Here is a 25,973-nt window from a genome sequence, read left to right as displayed (position 1 = left end):
ATCGCGCAGGGTTGAAGCCAGCCTCGTTCGCTTAACAGACCCTGTTTCCAAATAAAAATACAAAATACATCTGGGAGTGTAGCCCAGAGGTAGAAGGGTTCCATCCCCAGTACCACCAAAAATAAATAAATAAATAAATAAAATAATAATAATAATAAAATAAAATAAAATAATAATAAATAAATAAAATATCTACATTTTTAGTAAAAGCTTCTTTATATAGTTCTTATACCATTGTCTCCCCTCCACCTTTCTTTTTCTGAGGATGGAACCCATGATCATTTTACCTCCAAGCTACATCCCAGACCTATTTTTTTATTCTTTATTTTGAAACAGAGACTCACTAAGTAGCTTAGGCTGGCCAACAACTTGCAGTCTTCCTGTCTCAGCCTCCCAAGTACTGGGATCACAAGCATGTGCCACTATGCCTAGTTTTCATATTTCTTATAAGTTTGTTAGTTACTAATGTGAATGAAATTTTTTCTCTATAATTTTATTTATTGTTCATAAATAAAAAGTTATAGTTTTTATTTATATATTTGGCTTCTTCCTTAACGTGTTTTTTAAAAAATTATTAGTAATATAATGGTCAGTAGGCCCATATGCTTACGTTTCAGGTATAGTAATGTGCCATATGCCTATGGTGCAGCGTGGTCTGGGAAATTAACACAGGAGGATCATGGGTTCAAGACCAGTCTATCTACTTAATGAAACTCTCAGCAACCAAGAGAGAGACCTTATTTTTGTTTGTTTGTTTGTTTGTTTGTTTGTTTTTGCGGGTCTAGGGATGGAGCCCAGGGCCGTTCAACCTCCAGGGCCTCACTAAGTAGCTGAGGCTATCCACCAACCGCCATCCTGCGATCTCAGCCTCCCGAATGCTGGGATTACAAGTGTGTACCACCACGCCTGGCTTGAGAGAGACCTTGTTTTAAAAGGGGGTGGGGGGAGAAGGTCTGAGGGTATAGGTCTGAGTTAGAATGCCTCTGAGTTCAATCCCTAGCACCACAAAACAAACAAACAATAAAACCATAGGCCTATATTGACTGTCTCACGTCTTGTCTGTTTTGCTTTTGGTACCGGTGATTGAACGCAGCGGTGTTCTACCGCTGAGCTGCACCCCTAGTGTTATTTATTTTGGTGCTGGATTCAGGATTGAACCAGGGGCATTCTACTTTTGAGCTATACCTCCAGCCGTTTTTATATTTTATTTTGAAACAGTTTCATTACGTTGCTGAGACAGGCCTAGAACCTGTGACCCACCTGTCTCACCCTCCCCAGTCCTGGGATTGCAGGTGTATGCCGCTCTGCCCGGCTCACTTATCTTTCTCCCTAGCATCTTCCATTGGTGGGGACCTCATGTTATAGTGGTAAACAGTATTGATCATAGTTGGTCCTCTTGGTACCAATTTTCTAGACATGTGCCTATATTCTCACTACTAAATACTGTGTAGCTAGGTGTTTCTGATTATTTACTGAGTTAAAGAAGATTTTAAGTCTAAAGAATATGCAGTTTTATAATGTTTTTTTTTCATTGTCTATTAAAAGATGTGCTCATACAAAGCCACGTGCTCACTAAACATTTTAAATCTTCTTTCTTAGCCCCAACTCAGTTCCCCTGACTCCTAATTGTACCGGTGCCGGGTCACTGGTTCTGGTCAGTGGGATGTGAGTAGAACTGAGCCGGGTCCCCAGGCCTGGCCGTTGGACATCCTTTGCCTTCCTCCACGCTCTCTCCTCCCCCCTGTGATGCTGGCTGTCAACTCTCAGGGTGACCTCAGGACCCAGGAGCTCTGGAGAGGTCACTGGAGCCCCTGCGCCAGGCAGGCTCCTGTGCTGCCTGCAGAGACCCCACCCCAGCCTCGACTCGAAGTCTCAGGGCAAATGAAAGTTAGTAAAATCACTAGGAAACAACGTGAGCTTCATGGATTTTTGCATGACACTCATTCCTATGACCAGTGTGTAGTGATTATTTGGGTCTTCTGTTTATCGAGTCCCTGCTCAATTTTATGAGTTATATGCCTAGATCATTTGTTACTTTCAAGGATAACTTTTGAAAAAGCAAAAAAAAAAAAATTCTCTGAAATTTAAAGAACTATGTGTGGTTTGGGCTTATATGTAACAATCTGACTTTAATGGTTTTTTTTATCAGAACTGACATGAAGGATATTAATGGGCGTGTGTTTATTTTGACCGTGTTATTAAAATCCCATGTACACTTGAGGTACGGCGGTTATATCCAGGCTTGGAAATATATTAAGTTATGTGAATTTTGGATAAGATATGTCATTAGAAAAATAATAAACTTCTAATTTACTGTAGACTTTGTGAATCGTGCTCGAATTGGGGAGAACAAAAGGGGAAAATTTCTCTCTTTCCATTCCCATAGGGAAGGGTGGCGCATTAATTTTAAGTCACAGTTCTTTGTAGCATAAGCAGGCTTGAGTCTGACTGAACCCAGCCTCCTAATGATAATAAGCACATTATTCTAGAATTTGTGAGACACGAGTAGCATCTATGGGAAATTTATAGCTCTCAGAAAAGAAAAGGCTTAAGAATCTGTGTTATTTTCACTTTAAGAGGATAGAAAAAGGAGTGCCAGTTGAGTCTAAAGTTAGGAGAAGACGGATACAAGAAATGTAAGAGAAGTCAGTTAAATAGAAAACAGATAACAGAGAAGAATCAATGAAAATTATAGGAGATTCTTTAAAAACAAAAATGATAAGCTTTTAGCTAGATCGAGAAGAAAACACAAATTACTAGTGTCTGAAATGAAAGGGAGAACATTTAGCTAGATCGAGAAGAAAACACAAGTTATTAGTGTCTGAAATGAGAGATTAAAAGGATAATAAAATAATAATATTTATATAAAATAGGCATGTTCCTTAAAAATCACAAATTGCCAAAAGTGAGACAAGAAGAGAAATCTGAATATTCCTGAATAAAGTAAAACCCCTGAACTATTAATTAAAAGCTCTGCACACCAAGAAAAAGCCAGCCCAGATAACTTCACTTTTTGAGACCAGCATTATCCTTATCCCAAACCCAAAGCACTGCAAAAAACTGTAGACACTGTCAGTAGCATAAAATGCAGAAATCGTTAGCCAAATATCAGCAAATCGAATTCAGCGGTATTTAGAAAGGATAATACAGGGTTACTGTTTTTATTCTTATTAATGTGGTTTTGGCAGGAATACTGTATTTTTCAAGTCAGATATGGGATTTTTGGTGCCATAATCTCTTTTATGAAGGTTTTTTTTTTTGTGTGTGTGTGTGTGTGTGGTAGTGGCAGTTGAACCCAGGAGCATTCTACCTCTTAAGCAATATCCCCAGCCCTATTTTTAACTCTTTATTTTGAAAAGGGGCCTCACTAAATAGCTGAGGCTATCAGTTAACCTGTGATCCTCTTGTCTCAGCCTCCCAAGTACTGGGCTTACGAGCGCGCGCCACCAAGCCCCGCTGGTACTTTTTTTTTTTTTTCCTTGCACCCATTTAACATTAAATTTTTTAATTTTTTAATTTTTTTGTTTTTCTGGAAGAATTTTTAAATTTTTTTCTTGCACCCTTTTTAAAGGAGGAGTTTCACTACCAGGGTAGTATTTAGACACTAGAAAGCACCATGCCATTTTACAAAACCCTTGAAGTTAGTAGAGAAAGCTGTGTGCCGTGTGCCTGTTTAACTACTGTGCATCTTTTATTCCAAACCCCAGGCCCCCCGCCTGGAGGACAGCAAGTCGGGTGCCCTCCACCCCCCATATTTCATGATGTTATTCACATCTTTAGGGGAACCTTTAATTATCAATCCCAGAACATCGTATAAATCTTCATTAGGAAATTCCTCTGAACTTTTGCTGAAAAGTAGTTACTGTGCACTGTGTGGAGCAGCTGTTTGCCTAAGTTTAAAAAAAAAAAAAAGTTGACCGTTTTAATTTGCTTTAAAAATATCCACTGGCACTGGTTCTCATTACAGATGTGTGGTTGTAACATTTCATTTTTTAAACGTGTATCCATCTTTTTTCAGTTCTAAAGGAGTCCAAAGAAACCATCTCAAACCTTAAAAATAACCACTAAACCTACAGTGTTTTTGGTTTTTAAAAATTCTCAAGGGAGGACATTTTTTATCTTGGACCTAAGCTTCATACAGGGTGGCCCATTTAAAAGAGGCCCTGTGTACAGCCACATTATTAAATGGGAACTCTTTTAAATGGGCCACCCTGTAAATCAGAGATTTTTCCTCAATGGATATTTATTTCTTTGCACACTTCTGAGTTTAGTGTAAGTTTTCGATGACTGTGCGTGATAAGCAGCCTTAAAATTTAAATCTGGCCGTGTCGGTGACATGGGAGTGTGAACTTGTGAGTTCATTTGAGAGAGGTGCAGAAGCCTGTAAGTTCATGTTTACAGACGTCACATTTGGACCATTTCGAAAACTTGGCCAACGTTCTGTGTGAATCTCCCTTTTCTTTGAATGGGTAAAATACAAATAAACTGAAAATGGAAACTTTTAATTTAAGCAGTATTATAGCTTTGGACTTCTTTTTACTGGAAATCTTTTAAAACAGGGCGATGTCCATTTTTAAAAATAGTGTTCAGTTTTTCCAATGTTTTTTAATTGAAAAATTCCAAACAAAAAAATTCTAAGCACACTTATTTTTTTTTTCAGTTACCAAAAAAAAAATAAATAAACAAGCAAACAAACAAAAAAACCTGTTATCAACAAGATTACTTGAGCCATACTAGTCTCTCTGACCTGGCTTCTGCAGACACACAGTCCTCAAATTCACAGGCCACAGAGTAAGAACATGAATGGGGCCCCGTGTACCATGTGCTCTCAGAGGTCACCTCAAGTCACAAACAGAAGCCGGCCCATGAATAATTGGTCCTTGATAAAGCGGCCCTTTGTCTTTTTTGTTTGTTGTTTGTTTGTTTTGGTGGTACTGGGGATAGAACCCAGGGGCTTTTCTACCTCCCAGACCTATTTTATACTTTATTTGGAAACAGGGTCTCACTAAGCTGCTGAGAGCCTCACTAAGTAGCTGAGGCTGGCTTCGAACCTGCGCCATCCTCCTGTCTCAGCCTCCCAAGGGCGGGGATTACAAGCCTGCGCCACCACACCCGGCCTGAAAGTGGCCCTTTGTAATGCACTATCTATAATAATGCTGTGTCTATACTATCTGAGAAGATTTGAGAACCAAATGTCCCTACCACTGCACTTTGTCTACTCTCAAAGCAGTGCTCCCGCCAGCAGTAGCATCGCTGCCAGGCTTTGGGACTTTCGCTTGTTTGTGCCTTTTGTTTTGAGGAATGTGAAGTTTTTCCTGTGGCCTCTTTGGTCTTGGTCCGGGGACCAGGCATGTTCGCAGATGGGCCACACTGAGCGGCGATGAGTCTTGATGTTGTTGTGTTTGTGACGTTTAGACTCAACACATTTTAAAGTGATGCTGTGGGGTTTTGTTTCTTTGTTTTGAATTTTTTTAATTTCTTATTTTTATTAGGTACATTGTAACTTAATATCATATGGGGACAATCCCTATCAAAATACCATCATCATTTTTTTTCACAGACCTAGAGAAATTAGTTATAAAATTCATATGGAAAAACAAAACACCTGGAATGGCTAAAGCAGTTCTCAGCAATCAAAGCTGATACCAGACTTCAAATTATATTATAAAGCGACAGTAATAAAAACAGCATGGTATTGACACAAAAACAGGCACGTAGACCAATGAAATGGAAGACTCAGAAACAAAGCTCTTTATAACTAGTTGATCTCTGATAAAGACGCCAGAGACGTACACTGGAGAAAGGACAGCCTTTTCAACAAATGCTGTTGGGAAAACTGGCTATTCATCTGTAGAAAATCTGAACTAAACCCTCACCTCTCACCTTGCACAAAACTCTACTCAAGATGGTTCAAAGACCTGGAAATTAGACCAGAAACTTTGAAACAGCCAGAAAAGGGCATAGGACCAACACTCCAACATATAGTTACAGGTGAATCCTCCCTCGATAGGACCCCAAAAGCTTAGGAAATTAAAACAAGAAGTAATGAATGGGATACCATTAAATTAAAAAGCTTCCATTCAGCAAAGGTGATATTGTTAAATCCATATTAAAGTTTGGCTGACTGTACAAATTTCAACTTATGTTTTTAAAATCAAAGAGATCAGTGTCTCCAAATGTGTACCCAATACACCTCTGATTTACTACCAAATGATCTTTTTTATACATTTCTCTAACTCCCAAGTAATTTTTTTTTACCCAAATCAGCCTTTCTTATCTTAGAACCTTACAAGTCAGTATAATTTGCAGACTATGTTTAATGGCTTGGTTTAGAACCTACGAACTTATTTTAATTCTGTACATTAAAGAAAATAGTACTTTTAGGGGAAATTTTTTTTTTTTTTTTTTTTTTTGTGGTACTGGGGTTCCTGGAAGCCCTTCTACCTCCGGGCTACACTCCCAGACCTATTTTTATATTTTTATTTGGAAACAGGGTCTCCTAAGCCAGCGCACACGGCTGGCTTCGAACCTGCGCCATCCTCCTGTCTCTGCCTCCCAAGCGCGGGGATTACAAGCGTGCGCCACCACGCCCAGCGAGGGGAAATTTAAAAAAAAAAAAAGATTCCAGATAAAGTGTTTAGACAAATTGGAAACCTCAGAAGGAAAAACAAAATGAGAAGTTTTAACAGTTAAACATGGCCTAGATCATTTCCTCTAGGTGAATATAAAGAAATTGAAAATGGGCTGGGAATGCAGCTCAGTGAGAGTTTGCCCAGCATACACAAGGCTCTGGCTTTGATCCTCAGCAGTGCAAAAACCTGAACCCCAGGTCAAACAAACAAACAAACAAACAAACCCAGCTGAAGCTCACACTAAAGGTAAGTTTCCTTACCATTCCAAATAAACTCACATTTTCAGCAGCGTTCTCTCCAAACATAGAATGAAGGTATTTTCAGTCCCTCATAACAGTCATAAAATATCCTAAATTGTATTAAGCAATTCATTAATGTTCTTGAAGTAATTTTTAAAAAGGCAATCTAAGAACTCTAAGGTAGCTTTTTCACTGAGTGGCTTTGAGACTCAAGAAAGTGCCCTTAGTATTCTTTTGTTGTTGTTGTTCCTAATGAAGTAAGGCTGTACAGCCTTTTAATTTTAAATTTAAACAATTAACAAACCATTTACTGAAATCGTTAACACTTGGTCTAAATCATTAAAAAACTATTCATTAAAATTTAAATAATTAGCCGGGCGTGGTGGCGCCTGCTTGTAATCCCCATGCTTGGGAGGCTGAGACAGGAGGATCGCACGGGTTCGAAGCCAGCCTCAGCTACTTAGTGAGGCTCTCAGCAACTTAGTGAGACCCTGTTTCCAAATAAAAAAATATAAAAAAGGTCTGGGAGTATAGCCCGGAGGTAGAAAGCCTCTGGGTTCCACCCCCAGTACCACTAAAAAAATAAATAAATAAATAAAATAAAATAAAATAAAATAAAATAATAATAATAATAATTAACAAACCTTCTTTTTTTTTTTTGGTGGTGGTGGTACTGGGGTTCCTGGAAACCCTTCTACCTCCGGGCTATACTCGCAGACCTATTTTGTATACTTTTTTTTATTTGGAAACAGGGTCTTTTAAGCCAGCATGGCTGGCTTCTGACCTGCGTGATCCTCCTGTCTCCACCTCCTGAGCGCTGGGATGACAAGCGTGCGCCACCACGCCCGGCATTAACAAACCTTTGATTGAAAATGTTAAAGCCAAGTTTAAGCCTTTAGGGAAGACAGTTCCTGGAGAAGGCAGGTCGGTACACTCTTTCTTGCTGTAAGAAAACCCCTCTTTTATGGGCAGCTACATCCTGGACAAACTGAGCTGGACCAAGCGAGCGTTTCCGTCCCCGGTGCCTCCTCCACCCCGAGCCAGGGTGGACTTGTGCTCATTCCGCCGCTACTGAGCACAGACCCAGCGCAGATGCAGGCAGAGCTGCGGGGTCACGAGGACCCCAGGCCCACTGACGAGGCACTGCATCCCGTTCAGAAGCTTCAGCCTTACACCCCGAGGCAGCAACACGCTCGAGTATGTCTGTCTGTCCTCTGCCTGCCAGTGCCCATCACGCCCAGGAAGCTTTGGTTGGAAGGAAGGTGGACAAAAGAGAAGGAAATCGACTTTCCCCAGCCATATCGTCCACACACGGTCACTCAGAAGATGAAAGTTACTAGCAGGCGTGGTGGGCACGCTTGTCATCCCAGCATCCGGGAGGCCGAGACACGGAGGATCGCGGTTCGCGGCCAGCCTCAGCTACTTAGTGAGGCCCTCTGCAACTCAGTGAGACCCGGTTTCAAAATAAAGAATCAAAAATAGGGCTGGGGGTGAGCTCTGAGGTAGAATTCCCCCGGTTTTCATCCCTAGTACTGCAATAATTATAATAATTATAATAATAGTAACAATAGTAGTACAGTTCTCTGTTAGACTCCAAGTGAGAATTGTATTTGTGTATCTGTGTCCTTATTTGCCAGTGTGTTTGGAACTGCTTTTGGAGTTCACGGGAGCTTACTGTGAGTCCCATTCGCAATCCTTTGCCTTCCAGAGTGGACTTTGTGCACAGTTAATGCTCAATGAACACTGATAAATCAAATGAAACTTATATGTAAGTTAAGATACACATGCTGTATACACAATTGGCATTGTTAGTTAAGAAGTTCAGTAAAAAATAGGATTACAAGCGCACACTTGTAAACCCCGCGCTTGGGAGGCAGAGACAGGAGGATCGCGCTGGTTCGAAGCCAGCTGCGCTGGCTTAAGAGACCCTGTTTCCAAATAAAAATATAAAATAGGTCTGGGAGTGTAGCCCGGAGGTAGAAGGGTTTCCAGGAACCCCAGTACCACCCAAAAAACCCCACTAAAATAGAGTTAAATTAGTGTTACACTTATACATCAACTCTTAGGTCTCTGAATATTTACTAATGTAAAGAAATGTATTCCTGGTTCTTCGACATATTAAGGATGGAGATTCTGATCTTCTTTCTTCCATTTTCAGCGTATGTACGAGTTAGCTTTTTTGTCACCATGGCCCAAATACCTGTGAAGAACACTTAGAGAAGGCGAGGCTTACAGGGCTCCCGGTGTCAGGGCTTTAGTCCCTGGCCAGCCAGCTCCAGGGTGGGAATATCATGGCCCGTGGTGTGGGAGGAAAGCTGCTGGGGCAGCTGGGAAATGGAGGGAGAGAAGAAAGGACCACGGTCAGATAAGGCCACACTGCCCCACCTAAGTTAACACTCAGTGAATCCATTCAGGTCATCAGTCCATCAGGGAATTGGGTCACTGATGAGGTTGGAACCCTCACCTTTCAGTTATTTCTCTTTTGAGCAATTTTACATTGCCAATACATGGGTTTTTCCAGGGGCATCCTATATCCAAACCTTAACAGTGTGCAGTAAGAAATGAGGAGAACTTAGCAGTTGGCAGATGATGGCTGTCAATTGGATCAGGAAGAGGAGATACACCTGCAGGACCCCCTCCTTGTTCATTAATCTTAAAGTGTCTCTTTCTGATATGAACTCTTCGACAATACTCCAGATTTGTTTCCTTTTTAAAGAAATTGGAGACAAATCTATCTTACGGGGACACTAACATCCTTATCTTTTATCTGCTGTTTTAATTATCTGTGTGGTGATTTACCTTTAGGACTTAACTTTGTTATCACGTCATTAGGATGAAGTTAGTTACCAAAATAAAAATTCTTAGTGGTAAGTTGACTCTTTCAAAGTCCACTGATTTATTATAAGAACAATATAGAAACAGATTAATAAGAGACTTTCTTGTGCCTTCACTGTTGCATTAGAGTCTCACATCGTATTGTAAATCACACTGACAAGGACATACGTGCACGCGCTCCTGGTGTCCCCATGTCCCCCTCTCCCAGCATCTGGGTAGATGGACGCCGGCATATATTCCCATGTCTACACAAGTCCATGATAGTGTTTCTGTTAGTGAGCCTAAGTCTTCCTCCAGCCCCACCCGTGAATCTCCTCCCTGGCTCCCTTGAGATTTCTCATCATCTGGCGTCTAAGAGACACTTTAAACATTGGTATTTTATAAATTTTTTTTCTTCCAGTGATGCTGTGAAATTACTCTCGGGTGGAAGGTTTTCAACTATATATAATATGTGTGATTTTTTAGAAAATTGAAGAATTTATACTGAGTGAAACAGCTATTTTCTGCTCTGTGTTAATCTTGCTATGGGGAGTAAAGTGCTATAGACAGCCTTATTCCTTTCTGTTCCCTCGCCAGCCCCAACCCCTACCACTCTAAGCCTGGAATAGATTATTTTAGGCTCTTGCCTTCTAACTGCAAAATAAAGAGGACACCTTTGTAAAAGTGTAGTTACTACCATGGGATTAATTTTGTTTTGACTCTTGAAGTTGAAACCTCTGTATGTAGCAATTATCATTTCCTTGCTCTGGGAGTCTGTGTTTCCTTATTTTATTTTATTTTATTTTTTTTTTTTTACAAATGAAACCTCTCTTTCACCAACCTTTCTTTAGGGAGAGTTTTTAAGAACTCATCTGTAAGTGAAAAGGAGCTGTATGAATTTGGTGACAAACCAAAGAATATATCATGAACAATTTAGTTTGAAATGATAAGTATGATTTTGAGTCATCCAGGTGCAAAGGACTTATTTGGACAATCCCTTAAACATCATTCTGTAGGTTACTGAAGCCTTTGGGGTGGTGGGTGATGGGAAGATCCTGCAGTTGAGGGAACTCAGCTTCCAGGTCTACAACTGTAGCTCCTTATCAGTTCTCAGGAATCACAGGTTGACGCTGTTTGGATCCTGGGTCCCTGGCCCCCAGAGCACATGGCCCTCCAAATTGACTGTTGACCAGCATTCTCTCTAAGGTTAAGGGGAGATTATCTAACAGGGCTGAAAATGAAATGTGTCCACCCTGAGTCTCTTAATTGTTTACTCCTGTAGGAATTGAGGTTGTAGAAATTAGGTTCCTGGAGTCATTTCGGGAAGTCCCAGGGCTCAGACCTTTGTTCTAGGACTTTTCTGTATATCAAACTCTTCCTGTAGCATTAGGCTGGGCGGCTTTTTCTTCTTCTGCTGCTGCTCCTCCTCCTCCTCCTCCTCCTCCTCCTCCTCCTCCTCTTCCTCCTCCTTCCTCCTCCTCCTCCTCCTCCTCCTCCTCCTTCTCTTTCCTCCTCCTCCTCCGGCCTCCTCCTCCTCTTCTTCTTTCCTCCTCCTCCTCCTCCTCCTCCCTCCCTCTCCCCCTCCCCCTCCCTCTCCCCTTCCCTCTTCCTCTCCCCCTTCTTCTTTCTTCTTTCTTCTTCTTTCTTCTTCATACTAGGGATGGAGCCCAGGGGCATTCTGCCTCCAAGCTACACCCCCAGACCTATTTTGTTTTTATTCTTTATTTTGAAACAGAGTCTCGCTGAGTTGCAAAGGGCCTCACTAGGTAGTAGCTGAGGCTGTCCGTGAACCCTGATCCTCCTGTCTCAGCCCCCAGACGCTGTGATTACAAGCTTGTGCCACCATGTCCGGCCTTGATTATCTTTAAGCTGCAAGTAGTAAACTATTATTCTACACTCAGAGTGTAATTTTCTTTGATTATATTTAAGCTGCAAGGAAATTTCACTCTGACTATAAAATAATAGTTTCCTACCTAGCTAATCAACCTACTATCACTTTTAATATCTGTATAATACCTATATTAATATATAACTTGTATGATTATAATATTAACCCTGTGTTTATTATTCTAGTATTTGTGCACCAAAGCATATTTTTATCAGGTTTAGCCCTGGGATTTTTTTTTTTTTCCTGTGATACTGGGTATGGAACCCTTCTACCTCTGGGCTCCAGGCTACACTCCCAGACCTGTTTTTTTAATATTTTATTTGCAAACAGGGTCTCTTAAGCCAGCGAGGCTGGCTTCAAACCTGTGCGATCCTCCTGTCTCCACCTCCCAAGCACGGGGATTACAAGCGTACGCCATCACGCCCGGCTAGCCTTGGGAAAAGTTTAATATAACAATATCTGAATTTGTTCTAGAAACAAATTTCTATATGATTTATTCCTAATGACATGATAGTTTTTCAAATTATATAATTTCAATATTTATAATTAATCTTTGAAATTAAAAAGTACAGTGAATTTCATGGGACCAACTCAGCTAGTTGAGTGATGAGACAGAAAGCCATTTACTTACAGTTCTCTTGGAAGACTTACTTTTGACCCTTCTAGTAGATTCCGTTCTCTGGTTAATAATATAAAAACCATCTGTGTTCCAGTCCTCCAGATTTCCCTTCTAATCTTGCAAGCTCACCTGTTGTATCCTTTATGTATCGATTTGCATTTCTGGATATTCCACACTTCCTTGTCAAGAAGTCATTAGTAAGTTTATCAGCAGAGTCATCAGTGCCCCACTGCAGCCAGGGTGCTTAATATGCGTGTGTCAGGGTTCACATATGGAATGGCCTCTGGACAAGCTCCTGTGTGTCACAGCTGGAGGAGGGGGCCCTGGGGTGTGGCCTTGAGGACTGCACCAGTCCCTTGTTTCTTTCTGGCTCTCTCTGTTCCTGGCTGCCATTACGTTAGTAGGTTTTCTCACCCCTCTTTCCCTTGTCCTCATGACGTTTCTGCGTTGGAGTCTGCCGCCCATGGACGGAACCTTGGAAACCATGAGCCAAATAAACTTTCTCTAAGTTATTCATGGCAAGTATTTGGGCCACAGAGATGGAGAAGCTGACTGCCTCAATGTATATATGATCTCTTAACAACAACAACTACTACTACTACTACTACTACTTCTTCTTCTTCTTCTTCTTCTTATTATTATTATTATTATTATTATTATCATTATACTATGGTAGAAGTTGAAATAATCTGAAGTCTCTTTCCTCAAAAGTATGATATTGAGAATTCATGGTCAAACTTGTGAGAGTTGGAATTCTGTTTGTGCTAGTCATTAAATATATGACCTTGGGCAGTCTAGTTAACCTCTTCAGGAATAAAAATGGAAATAATGATAGTGCCTACCGTATCGTGTTGTTCTGACATCTAGAGGAAGTTCCGCAGTGTCGACCAGACACAAGTCCTCAGTAGACATCACACAGTGCACGTGCGGATCCTGTTCACCCAGATCTTTAATCTCTACGATCATGCAGTTGCCACTAACGTTGTAATGTAATGCTATAAATAAGCTCATACAAACTTCTGGAGAGGATAATTAATTTTTTCTACGCTAGAAGTTAGAGAAGATTCCATGTTGGGAGGTAGGTTTGTTCAGGACTTTATTTAGAAAAAGATGATGCTGTTACGGTGTTGAAGAGGGAATGAGAGGTGACGGCTCAGCTACCGGGCACAGATAAGCTCTCTCGCCAGAGGCACAGGTGCAGAGATGGAAAGGTCTGGGGTTACAGGAGCAAAGGAGACATGAGAGCCCTCTTCTTTTTGCACATTTGAAGTTTGTGTGATCAGCTAGCCCTATGTAATTTGAAATAAAGTCAGAACAAAAATCAGAAACCAGTTTTTAAAGGCTTTTATATAATTTGCAAAGGAGTGTCAAAGGTGTAGGATTCTGTGAAGGTTCTAAGTCAGGATCTTAAAAGTTTATTGATACTATTATTGATATTTGCCATCACAATGCTAGCACCTATGACGCTACGTAATCTTGTACAGGCTGCTAGCTCATAGGTTTGTAGCCATGAAGTTTTATACAAAGGTATATAGATATTTGCCCCCATAGCCAGGGGTTTAGAACATCTTCAGATTCAGCCTCAGACTTTTTCTGGTCACTATTTCCTGAGCAGTAGCATTTGTATTTGTAGGAAGTCATCTAGAGATGACTTAAATATACGACAGGATGTATTTAGGATATATGCAAATACATCATTTCATAGAAAACCCTTGAGCAGCCTCAGATTTTGTTATCTGTGGGAGTCCTGCAACCAATACCCCGCGGATGCCTCAGAATGGCTGCCTGTTTTTATTAATATTTTTAGTATTAAAGTACAGACTAAGCTTCTCATGATGCAGTTTAAAGGCCAGTGTGTAAGCCTCCAGGATAGTGTATGTAAACGTCTGTAAAATATTCTCATTTATACATGCCAAGCATTTTAAGTTGCAGAGGGTAAAGGAGAACCGGAAGATAGCTGCGTGTAAGCGAAGTAGAGTTGTTCCACACAATCGCATTGTGACGTCTTCCTCACGTCAGCGCCTGCCCTCCCTGCTCCTGAGAACTGACTGCAGGAGCCTGTCCTCTGGATGTACCCCGCCGCGTTTTGGTTGGAGGAGTACTGTCGAGACTGGAGATCAATGTTTTTTAAATTTTCTCAGAACAAGAGTGACTGATCATTGTCTAGTTTACATGTTTTGTAAAGACGATTGTCTTCTACACTTCCTGATGGAAACCGGAGCCCTTTCTGGAGAGAGAATGGAACGCATTATGTAGTATAACCAGAATAATTTTGTCTTTTCCCACTTGCATTCACAAATATCTGCACAATTAGTTCTCAGGTTTCTTAATTGGTAATATAGCGACTTTGCACAGTTTTCTGTATTTTTAAAATCACAGGTCTATTTACCCAGACGATAGCCGTTGCTCTGGGTGCTGAGTTCTACAAAGTCGCTACAGCAGGAGAAGAGAGTATATTCAGTAATTGTGCTAATTGTTGCCAGGTGGTTTTGTCTTGAATGCTAAGGAAGTATAATTAAATTATAGTTTTGACAAGAGTTTGCTTCATTTTTAAAAATAGTGAAGGAAGGCAGATTCTAGTCATTATACCCTTTGAACATGACATTAATCACACACGAAAAATACTGGGATCTGTAATTATTAGGAGCTTGTAGGGGTTGGTTCACCATTTATATCTGAGTAAAGTGATTCTCCATTCTGTCGGGCAGTGCAGGGCAATAAAGGTGTTCAGCGTCCTCTCTCACGATGACTCTGTGGGTGAGAATTCCAGTCCAGACAGTCGGCCTGGAGCTGGCGCAGCCCCTCCCACCTATGAAGTGGTGATTAGCGCCTCTGCCACTTTGAGCTCAGCCCTCTGCAATGGGGCTTGGTATTTAGTTTTTGCTCAGCATTGGGGCTAGAGATTTTGATTCCCTTTTTCTTTTTTCGCTTATTAAAAATTCAGGAACCCCCCCCCCATGAAAACCTAGGACCTCAATTTATAATCAAATAATTAGTAAGCTTTTCTGATTCAAGTGAGAATTGAAAGTGGTGGGTGCTGGGAACGTTTTCCCAAGGCTGAGCCATTGACACTGAGGCCTAAATGGTATGAGGTAGGAATCTTTAACCTTGAAGGGAGATGTCTGATTTCTTCAAGTAGATTAGTGGTGATCCAGGGCTGGGGATGCGAAAACACTGACCCACGTGGGCTTGGCCAGTTCTGAAGCTGGCTTCTGGTGTGAGTTGTACAACTCTAAATTTACAGACACACACACACACACACACACACACACACACACACACACACACACACACTGGGGATTGACCCATTGAAACCGGGGGTATTCTACTACTGAGCTACACCCAGCTCTTTTTTATTTTTGATTTTGAAACCCATTCACACTAAACTGCCAAGACTGGCTTCAAACTTGCTATCATCCTGTCTCAGCCTCCCAAGTACTAGGATTATAGAACAGAGTTTCAACACTGCTGAAAATACTGAGACTATCATTCAATAGCTGAAATAAGATGAAGACAACTGGATTTATTTATTGCTTCTTATCATTAAAAGAAAAGCCCAGTGGTCAAACACAGAGTGTCAGCACGGGAGGCTGCCAGTCTTCTGTAGCTTCTCTGAAGCCCGGAGTCCAGAGATCATCGGTGCATCTGGAGGTCCCCATCAGCCACAGAAGAGAAGCTACCAGATGAGATCTGTTGATTAGTGGGTGCTCAGGGGCATGTTTACTGGAACCAGTCTGTTTCTGATTGACTTTGAGGAAGGAGCTGCCATTGCTCGGCGATCCCTCGGAGAGCTTTGAAACTGGTCTGGTGCTTAATTATCACCATAACACAGAAAACACTAGTCATTTCCTCAGTTTGTGGGAACTTTAAAAACTCTCAACTGGGGTAAACTTCAGTGCCCAACATGATGCAGACCCGCAGTAAATATTTGCTGATGAGCAGATGAATACTTAAAAAGCTCCAAAATTGCTTGTATCACCATCAGCATCATATCCTGAGACCCTGGGAAGTTTTAACATCTTCAGCTAAAGTGTATTTTGAATCCTTTCACCAAAGACCCAAGTCACTTTGAAGTCAAGTCACTGTATCTGGAATTGACTTTTTTCCGGTACTGGGGGTGGAACCCGGGAGCATTCTACCTCCGAGCGACACCCCCAGCCCTATTTTTATTCCTTTTTTTGAAACAGGGTCTTACTGAGTTGCAAAGGGCCTCACTAAGTAGCTGAAGCTGTCCTCAACCCGTGATCCTCCTGTCCCAGCCTCCCGAGTACTTAACAAGCATAAGCAATAGTGCCTGGCTCTAGCATATGTAATTTTAAATGTTGCAAAATTTAGGTCTTAGTGTCACTGAATGCTTTGGGGCCTAAGGAGCTAAGAGAGCTTTCCGGAAGTTCTTGCTTCTATCTCTGAAAGCCTGGAGACAATGTTTAGCCTAATACATAGTCTTTGAAGCAGGCATTTCTGTATCTGTTTATTCATCTTAATCGTCAATAAATGATCGCTTAAGGTTAATTGGTCTAGTTTGTCAAAGTCCTTACTGGGTAAGATCCTGCCCAGAAAGCATTTGGCCTCCCCCTGGCTCTCTGACTTTGAACTGGTCACTTAACCTCTCTGGCCTTTTTTTTTTTTTAATCTGTTTAAAACAGAATGAATGGACTGAATAGTCTTTTAGGTCTCCTCCTGACCTAACGTTCTCTGTTCGCTGCAGTTTCTTTCATAAGCTTTCCGATTCTTCACGTAGACTGTTTATAATAAATTTTCTCATACTTCATTTCAGTTTGAAGATAGGAATATTTGCTTCTTGGAAATAGAGACTGCCGAGCCAGGTGTGGTGGCGCACACTCAGCCTCGTGCTTGGCACCCCGAGGCAGGAAAACCGTAACTCAAAACCAGACTCAGCGATGCAGCGAGGCTCTCCGGCAACTTAGTGAGACCCTGTTTCTAGATATAAAAAATAAAAAAGCTGTGGGCATAGCGCAGGGGTAGAATGCCCCTGGACTCAATCCCAAGTACCACAAAAAAAGAGAGAGAAAAAAAGAAAAAAACAAAGAAGTAGAGGATAGGTGAGGAAAATTGCCCTGTGAATTGTAAGAAGAGATTCAGAGAGATATTTGCTGTTTTTATACATTTCCTCAGATCTTCATGCTTTGTGCTCTGGTAATTCAGGAATAGCTTTCATAAATAAGTATCAGTGCTGTTTCTTTTCATACCTGAAGATATATAAGTGCTCATTAAATATTCACCTGTGCCCATCCACACCCTCCTCCCACTTCTCTACTAAGTTAGCCCCACCCCCCATCACCTTCTTAACATACAAATTATTTACTAATTATATATATTGTTTATTGAGCCCTTTATTCATTGGAATATAAACTCCATTCTCTTTTTGTTTCTTTGATGTATTCACTGTTGTATCCCAAAGCACCTAGAACAGAGGCAGCAGCACACACTCAGAGATTCCCAGACTTATTTGGCCTGCTACTCACTTTTCAGGGGAAAAAACTCACTTAGTACCCGCCTTCCCATCCGCCTTCTTCAAGCAAATCGACAGAAAGATGCGGTAACCCACCTGTGTTCTTGATTGTATCTTTTTTTTTTTTTTGGTAGTACTTGGAGTGGAACCCAGAGGCTTTTCTACCTCCGGGCTACACTCCCAGACTTTTTTTTTTATATTTTATTTGGAAACAGGGTCTCACTGAGTTACTGAGAGCCTCACTAAGTAGCCGAGGCTGGCTTCGAACCTACGATCCTCCAGTCTCCGTCTCCGGAGCGCGCAGGGATGACAAGCGTGTGCCACCACGCCGGGCTAGTATCTTCATTTAGTTCCAGGAACGCCACCCTCAGGGTGAGCGGGGTGGGATCACCTTTGGGAACCTATGCATTAAACACTCAGTAGATATTGATGGGGTATTAATACCTATAGATGACTTCGTGTTCACTTTTTCAAAATGATACACTAACCTTTTACCTTTTTAATTTTTTTATTGGTGCATTGGAGTCAGTCATACATCTTAGTGAGTACAAGATGGTGGGGGCACACATGCGCACCTTGCTCATTTAGCCCTTCCCCAGTTCCCGCCCCATTCCCTCCCCCCTGCTCATGTTGGCTCAGTGAGGGACTTTGGTGCGTGTAAATGTAATTCATGTGCATTAGGGCGTTTCTCTCTCCCCCCCTCCCATCGCCCCAGTTAGGCCTCTGTATTTACTCATCTAGAGCTCCTCCTCCTCCATCTAGAGTCCTCCTATGGCCCTTTTCTCCTTAGCTTACACATATTAGGGAGAGCATCTGAGATTTTTACTTTCTGTAAATGGCTGCGCTCACAGCATAATGTTCTCCGGGCCCATCCATTTCCCTGTAAATGACATAATTTTGTTTTTCTTTATGACTGAGTAAAATTCCAGTGTGTACCTATCCCATAGTTTTTTAATCTGTTCATCTGTTAATGGACATGTTACCTTTTTAAATTTTAAATATATGGATTAATATATCTGATTTTTTCCATTATTGTTGTTGTTGTTGTTGTTGTTATTATTATTATTTGTAATGGGGATTAAACCCAGAGATACTCTCCCACCGAGCTACACCTCCAACCCTGTTTAACGCTTTTATTTTGAGGCCAGATCTCTTTGAGTTGCCTAGGCTGGCCTTGAACCTCGACTCCTCATCTCCCGGGCTTCCAAGTACTGGGATAATAGGTCTGCACCACTGCATTCAGCTCACATCAATTTTGCTTTACAGCATAAATAATTTTATATTTTTATAAACCTCTAGATGTTTTTATTTATGTCATGGACCGTGATAAAATTCTAAAAATTCTCAAAGCTCATTTAAGGGATATACGAGGGCTGTGATACGAGGGGAAAAGACTGAAGACCCAAGCAAGTAGGAGGAAGCTTATCATTACTGAGGGGTAGGCGCTCGCTTGAGGCTGTGGCCTCTCCATTCCTTTGTCTTTCTCACAGCCACTATTAATAGAATTCATTTCTTTCTGGATAAAGCCATAGCGTTGGTGAAGATCAGAGCTATAAAGATGGAGGAGTCAAGATAACTGTAATTAGGACTCTGTGATTGCTTTAAGTGGTGGGGACCGTGCCAGACTTCCCCACTGCCCGCCCCTGCGCCTGGACGGGGGGCAGGTGAGCCTCAAGGCCCTGGGTGGGGTTGACGCGGCGGTATGATCGCCTGGCACGCGCTGTTGAAGGTCAGGGTAGCTGACCAGCGTGTTCGGGCCATGGTCTGCTATCGCTCTGATTCCAGTTAGGAGAAATTCCCGGGCATCATAGTAACACATAGCCTATCAAAGGGCAGTCATGGCGGTGCTTTGCAGGGAAAGAGGAAGCTTCCTTTTGGAGACAGAAAGTCATCCAGGGCTGCTCACACCAACCAGTGCTCACACAGTGTCCATCCCAAAGTAAGGTCAGTTACCTGGGAGCAGGAAAATGTCCAAAAAACCCATGCTTAAAAAAGAAAAAAAGCAACCTGCTGCCTAGACCACAGCAATTACTTAACCACACAATCATTTGACCACATCGGTGTTGTAGCCAGTGGTGAGTAGAGGAGGCCACTCGGGCTCAGGGGCAGCTCTTTGTCCTCCCCTTTAGACCCACTTCCGGGGCCCCAGGAGCACATGGCTATTGTGCTTAGTGTCTGATTGAGCGGGCTGTTACTGATTATTAACAACCTTACTTCTTTTCGAGAAGTTCTTTCCTGAAAACTTAATTAGCACTTTTTCGCCATTCTGTATCAGGCCTGGAAAATTTGAAAACAGTTATTTTAGATTCAAAGGTGGACCTATTAAATATCCCGAACAAGAACAATAAATGTGGTAAGCCGGGCATACTGGTGCACGCCTATAATCCCAGTACTCAAGAGGCTGAAACAGGAGTATCATAGGTTCAAGGACAGCCTCAGCAACTTAGATACCCTCAGCAACCTAGAGAGACTGTTTCCAAACAAAAAATAAAACGAATGGGGCTGTCGCACAGAGGTACAATGCCCTTGGGGACAATGAAATGTTTCTTAGAAATTCTTTTGCGTATAACACCATGAAAAATTGTGACCCTTTTTTTTCTTCTGATTGTTTTAATTCCCATTTTTATTTTTTGTGTCACTGGGGATTGAACCCAGGTCTCACTAAGTAGCCGAGGATGGCTTTGAACCTGCAGTCCTCCTGCCTCCGCCTCCCAAGTACTGGGATTGCAAGCACATGCCACCACACCCAGCTTTTATTCCCATTTTTAAATTGTATCTCGCTGAGTTTCATGACTGTTACCTAGTTTACTCTATGAGATTTAATTTTCTTACAATAGTGTCATCTCATTTTTGAAGACATGGTGTTTTAGGAGTTAAGGATTGCAATTGCCATCATAAACTAAGCTAAAATATCTGAAAAGACTTCTTTAAGGAGATCTGATCCAGTCGTATGCGTACACTGCTGAGGAACACAGGTACAAGAGTATGTTCTCACCAATTACGGGACCAAAAAGCCGCCAAGAGCGGAGTAGAAGCAGGTCACACGGGGCACACCGGTAGCCCCAGCTACTCCAGAGGCCGAGGCAGGAGCTTCACAACTGTGTCTGAGGCCAGCCTGAGCATCTTAGTGAGACCCTGTCCCCAAATAAAAAGGCTGATAGATCTCAGCGGTGGAGCGAGCACCCCTGGGTTCCATCCCCCGTGCCTCACAAGCACGCACACGTGTCATCCAGCACCCATGATGTTTCTTTCTTTATCATAACCCACTTTCCCTTCTTTGTAGCTGCAGCTGGGGTGTGATTGATTTAGCAGCGGCCTGTCATCTCAGTTCTTCTGGGCTCACGTTTCTGGCGCTCTCTCGTCTGGGCGCTTTTTCTTCGCTTGGGTTGGGGCAGCGGTACAGGAGACGCAGGCTGAGCGTGCCCTCCTCCTCCACTGGCCCACGAACTGCGGCCTTAGCCCAGACCCCAGGCATCCCTGCCGGCCAGGCTTGGCTTCTGTTTCTGGACTCTAGAGCTGGAATAATAGGAGTAATTATTTAAAAGCAAATACACAAATTTTATTTATTATTCATTCATCCCCTTGAGAAAAGAAACTGTCCTGGGTTGTCTTGTTTTTGTTAAAAATAATACATCTTTTAGTACTATTTAGGTTAATCTCTTTAATAGAGAATAACTTATAAAACCCTTCAACACACACACACACACACACACACACACACACACACACACATTTGTTTGGGGGAAGACCAAAAGATTTTCTCACATCAACAAATAAAATGTTTATTTTAAAAATACTGCTTTTTAATGTCTACCTCCTTTGATATTTTTCTTGTGTCTGCTTTAGGCTAGGCTTTTACACTAATATTGTATACACTTTAGAACTTGAGAAGAAATAAATATACACGCAGTGCACGCGCTGGCTGTGAGGTATTTCTTCGCCCCTGTGGTCTGCGCTGCTGCCTTTCCAGCTGACGTTAAGTGAGCAGGGGAGGCCAGGTGTCTGGACGCCTCCGATGCAAACGTGCAGGGTCCGGAGCTTGACACCAGGTTTGGCAAACCAAGTGGTGCTCTGGAATTTAGACAGATTAAAAGGCTATGACCGTATTTCGGGAACATCTTGCGTAGATTATTAACCAAATATGGCAAATAGGGCCTTAACATAGAGTAAGGTAGGATATATATACAGATTTTTCTCTTTTGTTCTTTTCAAATGTTTTGAATTCTTTTTTAAAAAGTGGTGTTGAAACTACAGAAATGGGGTTTTGTGGGGGTTTTTTGAGTACACTATGACTATAGACATATTCAGTGTATATTTACGAAAAATGTTTTTATGTTTTGGGAATATCTGACTTATTTTTCTCTTTTGCTTGGGTACTCTGTGTGTGTGTGTGTGTGTGTGTGTGTGTGTGTGTGTGTGTGTGAGCGCGCGCTACTGGGAATTGAACTGAGGGGCATTCTACCTCAGAGCTATACCATCCAGCCCTATTTTATTTTTATTTGGAAACAGGGTCTCACTAGGTTGCTGAGAGCCTCACTAAGTAGCGGAGGCTGGCTTCGAACCCGTGCGATCCTCCTGTCTCAGCCTCCCAAGCGCGGGGATTACAAGCGTGCCCACCACGCCCGGCTTAACTTTAGCCGTTCTTATTGGCTTAAGGAGGTATCTCATTGTGTGTTGGTTCCTTTCCCTAAGTGATGATATCCAGCGCCTCTTCAAGTGTTACAGGCCATCTGGATGTCTTCTTTGGGAAAATATATATGCAAGCCTATTGCCCATTTCAAAATTGTTTTTGTTGCATTTAGGACTTTTTATTATAATTCTGGATAATAATCTGATGCACGATTTGTAAATATTTTCTTTCATCGTGGAGGTTGTCTTTTCACATAATTAACAGTGTCCTTTGATAAACAAAAGGCTTTTATTTGGGGAGTCTAATTCATATATATTTTGGTTCTTGTCAATACTTTATGAAGATGGGGGGAAGAATTGCCAAAACCAAAGTGGTGAAAATTTTCCCCTCTCGTTTCTTCTAAGAGTTCTATAGTTTTACTTTAAGAAGTAAAACTTCTTAAAGTGTAATCCAGTATAATATATGGTGCAAAGTCTTACACAGATGGTGCAGCGAGGGTTCAACCTCACTCTTTGGCTCGTGGACCTCTGGTTTCACTGGTATCATTGGCTCAGAGATCATCCTTATATTTACTTTTCATTTTCTAGGTTATCTTTAAGTTTTTTTTACCAGTCTTTTTTTTTTTTTGGTGGTACTGAGATTCCTGGAAGCCCTTCTACCTCCGGGCTACACTCCCAGACCTATTTTTACATTTTTATTTGGAAACAGGGTCTCATAAGCCAGCGCGCGCAGCTGGCTTCGAACCTGCGCGATCCTCCTGTCTCTGCCTCCCAAGCGCGGGGATTACAAGCGTGCGCCACCACGCCCGGCAATTTACCAGTCTTTTATACTTTTCAGTGCACATGTTTTTTACTTGCATTGTTAAGTTTATTACTAAATATTATTTTGTTGATTTAATGTTGTGTTAGAAGTGTTTTCTTAATTTTTTTTTTTTTTTTTTTTTTAGTTTTGTATTGCTAAAGGACTGTAATACCACTTATTTTGCATGCTGGTTTGATACCCCTTAACTTTGCTGAATCTGCTTACTAAGTAACAAATTATTTTGTCAAAAAACACTTTGGAATTTTGTATGTTTAAGGTCGTGTCATTTGTAAACACAAATTTTTCTGTGTGGTTTTTCGGTTGATGTTATGAGGTAGTTGCTAGCAGTTTGCGTCTTGACGCATATTGTAGTTTTCTTTGGTAAAGCTTTGCTAGTTTTCCTTGGTAAACTTTTGTAAAGCTCGACATGTATTTGACAGAACAGTTCGTAGATTTATTTATTTATTTATTTATTTATTTATTTATTTATTTATTTGTGTTGAGAGTCGAACCCAAGGGTATTCTACCTCCAAGATACAGCATCAGCCTTTCTTATCTTTTGTTTTGAAAGAGAGTGTCCTAAGTTGCTAGGGGTCTAAGTCGCTGAGGCTCACCGCAAATCTGTGATCCTCCTGTCTGAGACAGCCAGGTTCTGGGATTGCAGGCATGTGCCACCATGCTTGTTTATAGCTTCTTTATTAAGCTGATTATTGTAATGTAAGGTTTTCCCTTTTTTTCCTTCCTTACTTTATGCTCCTTAATATAGATTTTCTTGTTAATTCATTAGTTAAGTCGTTTATTTATTTTCACAGGTTTTCTTTAGGCGATGCCAGGAGGCCCCTTTATGAAACAGCAATTTTGGTAGAAGATGTGGTCCACACTCAGCTAATTAATCTGGTAAGAGCACGTATAATCTCATTTGCTATATCTTCTGTACATTACTGCTTGTATTTGGGATTGCAACATTTTAAAAAAAATTTTTTTTCATCTATCTGAAATTCTTTTTCGTCATCTTTAATGAGATATAATTTACATGTGTGGCAGTATTTGGAAGCTCAGTGCCTAATCTGATGAGTTCCAACAGTGGCACATTTGCATGTAACGACCCAAACCAGTGTGAAATAGGACTTTCCCACCAGCTGAAAACACTCCCTCATTCCCCTGGGCAGTCAGGCCTTTTTACCCCTGCCCTCCGGCTCTCCCCACCAACTGATAGGCTTTCTGTGACTTTATCACTACAGTTTCTAAAATGATTTTTTAAACTTAATTTTGAATTTTTGATGTATAGAAAAACGTCACACACTGCACACAGTATCCCCAAGTTCCCTCCAGCTTCCTGTTTTCCCGGCATCTTAAGGAGACAGCTGACACCAGGACCCAACCCTGGCCCAGTGCGACTGCACCGCACAGTCTTGATTGTATAACCAAGTTGTCCGTGTGGGGGGATCCATTTATGATTTCGTTTTCTACACTCCGATTTCTTTGTCTACACGTGCTAGCGTGGCGTTGTTTACATGTTTGATAGTGTATTTTGGAGATAGTTGACACTAGAAAACTTCTACCCACAGACTCCTGCTCCCTGGTGCCCGATCCTTCGTCCTCAGCCCGACTGTTGGGGCTCTTCGGTGCTGTGTTTAAGTAATCTATTTTGAGAGAGGGGCCACATTTACGTATATACATACACGCAAACATGCATACATACATATTTTTTATGGTACTGGGGATGGCACCCAGGGGCATTCTACCTCCGAGCTACACCCCCAGCCCTATTTTTTATTCTTAATAAAAAATAAAAGAGTCTCACTGAATTGCAAAGGACCTCACTAAGTAGCTGAGGCTGTCTGCGAACCGTGATCCTCTCAGCCTCCCAAGTACTGGGATTACAAGCGTGCACTGCCACGCCTGGCTTCCATATACATTTATTTATAGTCCCACATCATAATGCAAATCAGAATGGTAGTGACATCCGTGCACACAACACTTGGTGGACCTTTTTTCTTCTAACGGTGTATTGTGAGTTTTCTGTTTTTTCAGTTCCCAACCTCTTATTGTGCCTAATTTATAAATTGAAGTTTAACAGTGGTATGTTTGTATAGGAAAAGCCTAGTGTGTATACACTGCAGCACCCGGCTATTTTAAGCTTTCACCTGGCATCTTGGAATGAGTCCCACAGATGAGGGGTGGCTACTTGTTTATTTTTCTACATAGACATCGATATGAACTTACCTACCCAGAACAAAGTTTGTCGGCGTGGTTGTTGTGATTGCTCGAGTTGATTTATCATTTAATATGGGAGAACTGTATCTTTAGAGTTCGAATCGTTTTGAGAGGCAGGGCTTTCTTTTCATGTGTTCCAGACTACCCTTCTGTCTATTAGGAGGGCCTTAGCATTTTCCTTCCAGAGGCAAAAAAAATGCTTTTAAAATTTCTTCGTATCTAATCTTCTTGTCTTTCTGTACTTGTCTTTCTTTGTGATTATAGAATGACTGTAAAGTTTAGTGAAACGCATAATTTGCAGATTCAAAGAGCTAATCAAAGCTGGGACTGTAATCCCAGTACTTAGGAGGCTGAGACAGGAGGATTCCAGGTTCAAGAACAAGAACCGTCTCAGCGGGGTAGTGAGACTCTTAGCGACCTAGTGAAACCCTGTTTTTGTTTTGTTTTGTTTTTGTTTTTTTGGTGGTACTGGGGATAGAACTCAGGGGAATTCTACCTTCAAACTACACCCCCAGCCCTGTTTTTTATTCTTTATTTTGAAACCAGGTCTCACTGAGTTGCAAAGGGCCTCACTAAGTAGCTGAGGATGTCCGTGAACCATGGTCCTCTGTTCTCAGCCTCCCCAATACTGGGATGACAAGCGTGAGCCACCACGCCCAG

At 41.6% G+C, this 25,973-nt stretch overlaps 1 protein-coding gene across 3 annotated transcripts in view; it reads left to right on the top strand.

The window, feature by feature from the left end:
• The window catches only part of SUPT3H (SPT3 homolog, SAGA and STAGA complex component), a gene marked incomplete at both ends in the record, with an annotated part of 388,363 nt that overhangs the window by 143,969 nt on the left and 218,421 nt on the right, over window positions 1–25,973 (top strand). For all 3 annotated transcript variants that reach the window (XM_080700358.1, XM_080700357.1, XM_080700356.1), the window contains one exon: window positions 23,909–23,993. In XM_080700358.1, coding sequence (XP_080556484.1) covers window positions 23,909–23,993 — 85 coding nt within the window. The remainder of the gene's footprint in view (window positions 1–23,908; window positions 23,994–25,973) is intronic.

The sequence above is a fragment of the Muscardinus avellanarius genome (genome assembly GCF_963383645.1).
Source record: "Muscardinus avellanarius genome assembly, chromosome: 8".
NCBI classification, from domain to species: domain Eukaryota; kingdom Metazoa; phylum Chordata; class Mammalia; order Rodentia; family Gliridae; genus Muscardinus; species Muscardinus avellanarius.
Note: the sequence above shows the minus strand (reverse complement) of the source record. Positions and strands in the feature narration are given on the sequence as shown.